General features: G+C 35.7%; 1 protein-coding gene across 1 annotated transcript; it reads right to left on the bottom strand.

The window, feature by feature from the left end:
• Positions 1–391: 391 nt before the first annotated feature.
• LOC109148593 (probable non-specific lipid-transfer protein 2) lies at positions 392–649 on the bottom strand. Its single transcript, XM_019296327.1, has one exon. The coding sequence runs from the start codon at positions 647–649 to the stop codon at positions 392–394; it is 258 nt and encodes an 85-aa protein (XP_019151872.1).
• Positions 650–9,718: the final 9,069 nt, after the last annotated feature.

Here is a 9,718-nt window from a genome sequence, read left to right as displayed (position 1 = left end):
TTAAAACGGCATTGTTTTGACCTTGGTTTATGTGGACCAAAGTCCAGGGTAAAATTTGCCCTGGTAGTTTGGGAGCCATATATTATTTTATTAATAATGGATAATTTGTTTTTCATTGATCGATTATTTCCCAATAAAGATGGAGTAACCAGTTTATTGAGAATGAAAATGAAAATAAAAAAGTTGCCATAATATAATTATGATGATATACATAGCTAGTAATAACACCAAGTAATACTTATAGATAGATGCCATGACTGCAATTAAGATGGGTAGGCTTTATATGCCTTTATTTATTTAATAACGTAACTCAAGTAGAATATTATTATATTATATAATGGTGGATAGGATAGGATATGATAGAGCTGATCTGATCTGAGGCATATATATTTTAACAGCGAGGTTCAGGCACACCACAAGCCCTAAAAGCTTTTCTAGCATTAGCAGCATACCCTGGATACTTGCGAAGGTACTCGCAAAGGCACTTGGGGGTCTGCTGCCTCAGGATACGGCAACATTCAGTCGACGGCGCCGTCCCAAACAGGATCGCCGGCCCGCATGGGGTCAGAGCCCTCTCGTTGCATCCCGGTGGTGGAGGCGGCGGCTGAGCCATAGTCAGCTCCAGTTCGCCGATGAGCATGGCCGTCATGATTATTGCAGACGGCAATTAGTGTCGTCGTAGACCCCTTTCTCATCGTCAGCATCTTCAAGCTTCTTTGTTAAGTTGTGTGTTTGTGTGTGCAGTGGTGGTGGAATGCAAGTTTTGGGTGATGATAATAATAGGGATTTTATAGTTGGAGGGGTACGGTAATTTTGACTTTTTTACTTTTTCTTTTATGATTGATATGACATTTTTATTGATTAAGAAATTAATTTACATCTCGATTTCGTGGTGCAGTGGACCACGTTTTCTAAAATCACCAATTAAGAGGCAAATGGAATTCAATTGGCCTCTAAAATCACCCCTTCATAGGCACGTGTAAAGTCAATGACATGAACTAATTAGGAAGTTGTTTAGGCAACTTGCGATTTACCTTATCTATTGATATTGATGAAGTAGACATAAATTAGCTCAAGGGCTTTCTTGTATTTTCATTTCGGTTTTGTTTGGTAGCATAGTTACTTTATCAGTCAATTTTAATTTATTTGTCCATTATTAGTTATTTGACTTGGTTAAACAATCAATATGAGTGTTTGATTAATTAGTTTTTTGTGACAATGAGCTTATTGCTAAGGGTGGCAATAACTGTTTTTTGTTCTAGAGACTCCACTTGCAATAAACCATTTTCCAGTTCTTCCATTATATATGAACTCTCTGCATAGTCATTGTGATGGGTTCTGAGCTTCTGATCCATCAAACACTTGAGTAAGGGTTTTAGGGGTTTAAGATTAAAAAGAAAAAAAGGAAAATGACTGACACAATCTAAATATGTGAAAGAAATTTTATTGATTAACGGTTGAAAGGATACTAATTTGCTTAGGAATAGTGAGCTGAGACCTTTAATTTGTAAGATTTTGATAAACTTCATTTACAACGAAGAGATAGTTTAATTAGTGATGTATACTTGCCAAATGCCATATACAAAATAATTTGGCTACACGTCGCTTAACTTGACTTATAGTTTGAGTGGACGATGCATGGAAAATTTTTGAAAAATAAAAACAACTTTAAATAAATTAAAACTTAATTAAGTACATTTTATTATTAATTTTAAAAATTGTATAGTATATTTACAGATGTGGTAGAATATGCAATCATAAAATTATATATATATATATATATATATATATATATATATATATATATATATATAAAATTTTCATCTAGTAGATTTAACGGTTGAAAAATAATTTTTTTTTTTTTTTTCATTTTAGGATGTGTTGATCCTAAATACCTAGGAGAAATTTGGTGGTAATAAGTTAATTTCACAGTAAAGATGAATCTCACAAAGATGAAATTGTCTCGTTACTTGTTTGTTTAATTTCCATAGTTACTTATGATTGCATACTACTTGTCATAACACTCAATTCGAGATATCAACATATATCAACAATAAAACTCTTTTTATTCATTTGTTATCATGTATTGGCAGGCTCGTTCTAGTCTATGTTAAAAAGAAATCTATTTATATTGCCACATAAAATGGTAAATCATTTTGATGAAAATTTTTAGTTCCTTAGTAGGATCTTTTATATATATATATATATATATATATATATATATATATATATATATATATATATATATATAGGGCGATCAAGTGCAACCATGTTGTTAGGTGTGGTCATATGGTCAATTACAGGTTATTAGATTAGATAGATCCAATGAATCACATTAATCAATATTCTTCCAATATTTTCACGCACGTTCTCCTACCCAACGAATTGCAAGGGTAAACTTGTCATAAGGCACCGGAATAAGGGAAATCACATTGTTGTGTGTTTTATTTGTGTAATTGGTGCATTATTAGCCTTACTCTGGTGTATTTGTGGATTCTATTTGGTGCCAAGTGTTGGTCCCGGTAGGGTCAGAGAGAGTCTAGAGGGGGGGGGGGGTAAATAGACTCTAATCGATTCTTTTTCGATTATTCTTCTTTCGGAGATATATGCAGCGGAAATATTGTTTTTAGTTAAGTTTTCTTTGCACTTTTTCGTGTTTATAAAGATAACACGTTTGGTCGATATGATATGATATGCACATCACGAAAGTAAAAGCGATAAGTAAAAAGAGAGAGACAGAGAGATTTTTATAGTGGTTCGGCCAACTGTGCCTACTCTACTCTTCTTTCACAATTCGTGAAAGGGTTTGCACTATCACTCCTAGTACAAACTACTTCAAGCTGGCTTCCTTGATCACTAAGCCGGACAGCCACTTGAAAGGTTTTTCAACTCCTAGAGTTTACTCCGCCTCTATCAACTACTTCCTGAGTTGAGATGTTGGAAAAGAGATTTGGTGTTTCTCCAACGGGTTGAGGCTTGTCTTGATGTCTGAGTAGATCTTCACATGAGAAAAGAACAAGACAACTTCAGGTTGTGAAGTATGAGGATGGATATGCCTTTGAAAAACTTCACAACACACACTGGTTATGAAAAGCTAAGAAGATGGAACTGCTTTGAAATGCTTTTCTTAGATAGAGAGAGTGAGTTAACCAGCACCTTCTTCAATGGCGAAGAGAGGTATTTATAGGTGGAAAAATCCATCCGCTGGAGGGAGATGAAAATTTCAAACCTATTAACCAGTGTGTATTACTCAATAGGCATTGGGCATTAAATGCGCTTGTACTGCATAGCCGTTGGAGCAGAAAGCATTATGGCTTTTGTCCTTGTTTTCTGACAAAATAGTACAGGTCTTTTAATGCTCCTTGTCTTAAGTGAAAATCATTCCTAGGACATCTTTTGTCCGAATGATTTGCCCAACTGATTGATAGACAACATTCTCATTGTTTCCTTTTAAAGAGAGTTGTCTTTAACAAGTCTGTCCTTGACTTGGTTGTTTAGGGCCGAAAGATTGTCCTAATCTTTCGTCCTTTCTTCTTGAACAAAAGTTCCTTTTTTTCGAAGTAATCCATCTGAGACTTTCTTTAATCCTTCTTTTGTTTTGCAAGCATCTTTCGTTCATCTTCAAATCTTCATGTAGACCTATTCTACTAGTCTCGTGCATGGTTTAACATTTCATGCCTATGTCATACGAGACTTTCTAATAAACGAAAAATAGGGGTCTACATCCTAAGACAGTTTGGTATCATCAAAATCTAAATACACTTGTTCTTAACACCAAGTTCAGGTGCGGCAACGCCTTCTCGTGTGGTTAGTGCGGCCGCACCAGTTGTTATACACCATCCATGTTATGAAATGCACAGCAAAAAACATACACAAATTAGGTATGCATCACTAAAAACGCGCCCATTAGATATGAATAAATACACCAAACAGTGTTCGGGAATACACTATTGGTGTGTTTCACTGTGGTGTATTTTATTACACTATTGGTGCACGTTGTCGACACTGTTGGTGTATTCTGGACCCCAGCCGTTATAAATGGCCACTATAATTACCATAACACCCCCACTTACCAAAACCGCAAAACGCGTGAAAATCCTCAGAATTAGCCACTACTGTTAGATTAAACTGATTCAACGACATAGATATGACCACACTGCCACACCTAATGACATGACCACATATATATATATATATATATATATATATATATATATATATATATATATATATATATATATATATTAGTGCTATCTTAAGCATAAATTTTGCAACACAAACCCCTATTAATTGGCATGATACATGCTTCATCTTGTTGCCACTTCCGCTAGAAATGATTTCTTGATTTGATCTAGTCTCTTGGTGTGCTTCACAGCAATTTTAGTGTCTTTGCGCATTGCACCTTAAAAAATATAACCAAATCCTCCTTTCTCAAAAAGACAGTGATAAACTGATAATAGGCATATTTTCTCACATGGGTTGAGTATATATTGTAAGGTGCATGTACCGTTTCATCAATGTGCAATGCGTGATTCTAATTAATTGACCAAAGTTTTTTTTTGGGTATACCTAGGGTTTTCACCGTAGAACACAAAGACTAATCCCCTTGCTGGATTGTATGCACCTCTTTTGGGTGAGACAGCTGGCCTGGATATTTAAGGCAGCTCAATTCCCAAAGCTAAAGATCGAACCATTGACCTTTGGTTAAGGATGGATGAGTCCCTTCCACTCAACAACACCCTCCAGGTTAAAGCGAACTATTATTGTTAAATTAAATCACGAATACAATGAGGGATATCCACGTCTCACACCTCCCGACCAATATACAAGCAAGAAGCTCTGGCTAAAGAGTGAGCAATCACATTGGTTGTTATATTATATTTTTTAAATACACTCTAACATATTCATAGTATATGTTTAACAATTATGTCAATTTTGATTGGGATGGAGTTCGAATCTAAGACCTTCCATATGAAAAATCAATGAGTAAATTAAGAATAATAAATAGTTAACGAAATATTTCGTTACTAAAGTTTATACTAACGGAATGCATGGTATTTAGAAAAAGTAAATAATATAAAAGAGGGTAAAGTAGTAAAAATAATGAAAAAAATACTAAAATCAAAATAATATGAACCATTCATTTCAATAAACAATTAGACCAACATTTTTAATTCTCATTAGGGGTCTAACTTTATTGGCTCTTATTAGGTTTGTAGATGTAGATTTAATACACTCTAACATATTCTAGTATATGTTTAACAGTTATGTCAATTTTGATTTTGGGATGGGGTTCGAACTTAAGACCTTCCTTATGAAAATCAATGAGTAAGCTAAGAATGATAAATAGTTAACGAAATATTTCGTTACTAAAATTTACACTAACGGAATACAGGGTATTTAAGAAAAGTAAATGATATAATAGAGGATAAAGTAGTATAAATAATAATATAAAAATTACTAAAATCGAAATAATATGAACCATTCATTTCAACAAACAATTAGATTAACATTTTTTAATTTTCATTAGAGATCTAACTTTATTGGTTCTTATTAGACTTGTAGATGTAGATATGGATTGTTTGAATTTAACTTTATAGGGATTTTATTCTACCTTTTTTAATACCTTTAATATATTTGTGATTAATATCAAACAGAAACACTTCTCTTTATTTTAGTTTTTTTTACCCCTTAACAAGTGGGGAGGGGCTTTATTCTAGTTTTTTTAACGTTAATATTTGTGATTGATATTAAATTTTCATGTTTTATCACAGACATATTTTAAGGGACTTCAATTTAGTTTTTATTTTTAACTTTAATTTATTTATGATTTATATCAAAATTTGATATTTTGTCATATAGACATTTTGATTTTATTTAAACTACGCCCTCACTTAAGAAAACTTTCTGAATCTGCGTGCCTCTATTTATAAGTAGGGAGAACATGATAGGTGATATTTGTATATATATATATATATATATATATATATATATAGAAGAGCGCTCATATGCGGCGGGGTCTTACGGTGCGACGGTGCGGTCAAATTTCAGAATACACCAACAGTGTTAACAATATGCACCAACAGTGTAATAAAAACACACCCCAATGAAATGTAATAAATCATCACAAAATACACCACAGACTCAAAAAAACACACCATATAACTCACCACCCCAATGGTGTATTTCTGAACAGTGTATGGTGTTTTTACTCACACCTAATGGTGTGTGTTTGGTGATGCAGGGCTCTGTTTACTCTGTTTTGTGTGGTGTATTTCCTAACGTTGATGGTGCATATTTGGTGAACTATTGGTGTTGCCGCACCGTAAGAAATAACCGCACCGTAAGACACTGCCGCACCTGAACCCGCCTCTATATATATATATATATATATATATATATATATATATATATATATATATATATATATTGTTAGGAACATTGTATTAGGATTTTGATGATACCAATGTAATGTAGAAAAAGTAGACCCCTAACCATTAGCTGTTTTGTTTCACTGCTTTCGTCTTAGACGAAAGTTGCCATAACTCCCTTGTAATTCGTGTTAAGCTAGACAAACACACGAAAATGAGTTATGACTAGATGTCAGGGTCTCCAAGGCGAAAGAAGACACAAGACATGAAGATCAACAACAAGAGTCAAGCAGGAGTTGTCAACAAGCACGAAAGGGCAGTGTTTGTGAAAGACGATCTTTATCAAGCATTACTTCTCTTCAACAACGAGAAGAATGTTTCACCTGTCTGATTTGACAACATCCTAGGACAATAAGGACTTCATCTTATGGGACACACTTTTCAAGGAGCATTAAATGAAGATGTACTATCTCTTGGAGCTAAAGGACAAAACCCTAATGCTTTCCATATCTTCAACGGCTACATGGTACAACTTCATTAATGGAGCATTTAATGCATGAAGCTCCCCGGTCCTTGTCCAATGGTTAAAAGGTTCGAAAATTTCATCTCCCTCCAACGGATGAATTTTCATCACCTATATAAACGCACCTTCATCAACTAAGAAGGTGCTGGTTCATTATCACTCGACTTACTCACGTACAAAAGCTCTTGAAACATCTACAATTTACAAAAAGCTTTTGTGAACCAGTTTTTGAGGTGTTAAGTTATTTGGAGAATCACTTGTCTTATACCTCAAGGAAGTCTTGACATCAGTTTGTAGCTATCATATCTCAGAGTCAAGATCTCTTCGTTGGAGAACTCAAGAAATCTTTTTCTACCAACCTCAACTCATGAGAAGAAGTTGATAGAGGCGGAGTAAACTCAAGGAGTTGAAAAACCTACGAAGGCTGTCAGGCTTAGTGATCAAGGAAGTCTTTGTGTAATTGTACTAAGAAGTGATAGTGCAATCCTTCCAACAATTGTGGAAGAAGAGTGGAGTAGGCAACATTGGCCGAACCACTATAAAATTTCGTGTCCTCTCTATCTCTTTACTTACGTTATTTCTTTTTACTTTCATATCACCTCTTCATTATCCTTACCGAAAGTTTATCTAAGTACGCAAACTCGTGCAAGTATTTAAAACAAATCTATCTTATCCGCTGCGCCAAGACACCGAAAGGTGACGTTTAGGGCCTCTAACGAAGAGAGTCTATTCACCCCCCCCCCTCTAGACTCTCATCTCACTCTATCGGGACCAACATATATATATATATATATATATATATATATATATATATTAGGGTATGTGGAAATCACAAAATGAGACTTTTTTTTCTTTGAGGAGAGGAGGGGGTGGGGTTGGAGTATTAGGACTCTATGTATATGAGTCTGTTTAGAACTTCTTATCCTTGTCACACTGTGACTCTCTACTTCTTATCATTGTCACACTGTGACTCTCTATTCTATATATTCACATCATCTGATCTCATTGTAATTAAGTTCAGAAAATATAATACAATCAGTTCTCATCTGGTATCAGTTAGCTAGGGTTTTGTGATTCATAAAATTAAGAAGATGCAGCGCTGCGATGGCAACCTTAATTACCGTGGAGGTCAGCAACGTGGCTTCGATGATCCGTGTCAAATCTGTAAAGGTTTCGGCCACACAGGAGTCAATTGTTTTTGGCGCTATGATGATCCGTGTCAAATTTGTAAACGTTTTGGTCACACGGGAGCCAATTGTTTTTGGCGCTATGATGATCCGTGTCAAATTTGTAAACGTTTTGGTCACACGGGAGCCAATTGTTTTTGGCGCTATAATGATCCGTGTCAAATTTGCAAAAGTTTCGGTCACACGGGAGTCAACTGTTTTCGGCGATATTCAGGGGCTCCGGGTTCTCAGGCTAATTTGGTGTTTCAGAATGGTTTAGTTGCTAAAACCTCGTCAAATTCTCATACTTGGGTTCCGGACACTGGAGCCACAAATCATGCAACTCCGAACATCGCTGCCCTTTCTACATCGGAGAAGTACACTGGTAATGACACTTTACGTGTCGGTGACGGTATGGGTTTATCTATTAGTCATGTTGGTCATGCCTCTTTTAATACCCCTTCTAGATCATTTACATTGTCTGATATACTTCACGTTCCGCGTTTGTCTAATTCTTTATTATCTGTTCAGAAGTTTGCATCCGATAATAAAGTCTTTTTTGAGTTTCACCCCTCCTTTTTTGTTGTAAAAGATATCAATACCAAGGAAATACTTCTTCGGGGCAATAGTTCGGGGGGACTATACACACTTTCATTACCTAGTTCGTCTCCGTCAGCGTTTATTTCCGCTCGTGCCTCGGCTTCCACTTGGCACAATCGTCTAGGTCATCCTCATAACCGTGTTCTTAGCCATATACTTCGTTCTTGTTTGGTTAGTGGGTCTCGTGATAATATTCGTTGTCATAATTCTTTATGCAATGCGTGTCAATTAGGCAAATCTGCCCGTTTTCCCCTCCCCCGTGTTGCTTCATCTAGTTCTCAAGTCCTAGATCTTATTTACACAGACATTTGGGGTTCTGCGCCCACTTTATCTACTTCTGGCTTCCGTTATTTTGTGATCTTTGTGGATGACTATTCCCGTTATACATGGTTCTTTCCTATGAAATTAAAGTCTGATCTTTATGTCATCTTTGATAAATTTCGTACTCTTGTTGAACGGTCCTTTAATTGCAAAATAAAGGCCATTCAGTCTGACTTAGGTGCTGAGTACAAAAAGTTGCATTCTTTGTTTGTTCAATTAGGAATTCAACATAGACAATCCTGTGCCTATACACATGAACAGAATGGTCGTGTTGAACGAAAACATCGTCACATTGTTGAAACTGGTCTGGCTCTTCTAGCTCATGCCTCTGTTCCTTTGAAATTTTGGGATTTTGCCTTTGAGACTGCTGTCTATTTAATTAACAGAATGCCATCTTCTGTATTAAATAACTCCAGTCCTCATCTCCTGTTACATAAATCCCCTCCTTCCTATCTTTTTCTTCGTGTCTTTGGGTGTTTATGCTACCCTCATCTTCGACCATATAATCGTCATAAGATGTCATACAGGTCTTCTCCGTGTGTCTTCCTAGGTTATCCTGAGTCCTTTAGGGGGTACAGATGCATGGACTTACATACTAATAAGATTTACACATGCAGGCATGTCAGATTTGATGAAGAAGTTTTCCCCTTTGCTACTAAAACTTCTTTGCAGGATCTATCTACTCCGTTTTCTGGACCTTGGGCGGAATCTGTTCTCAGTCACAGCACACCTATTCC

Source organism: Ipomoea nil, unplaced genomic scaffold (genome assembly GCF_001879475.1).
Source record: "Ipomoea nil cultivar Tokyo-kokei standard unplaced genomic scaffold, Asagao_1.1 scaffold2144, whole genome shotgun sequence".
NCBI lineage: Eukaryota > Viridiplantae > Streptophyta > Magnoliopsida > Solanales > Convolvulaceae > Ipomoea > Ipomoea nil.
The sequence above is the reverse complement of the archived record's forward strand: the minus strand, read 5'-3'. Positions and strand labels throughout refer to the sequence as shown.

What these genes read in the sequence shown, in the direction of transcription:
- LOC109148593 (XM_019296327.1), bottom strand. Translation starts at nt 649, where the DNA reads ATGACGGCCATGCTCATCGGCGAACTGGAGCTGACTATGGCTCAGCCG.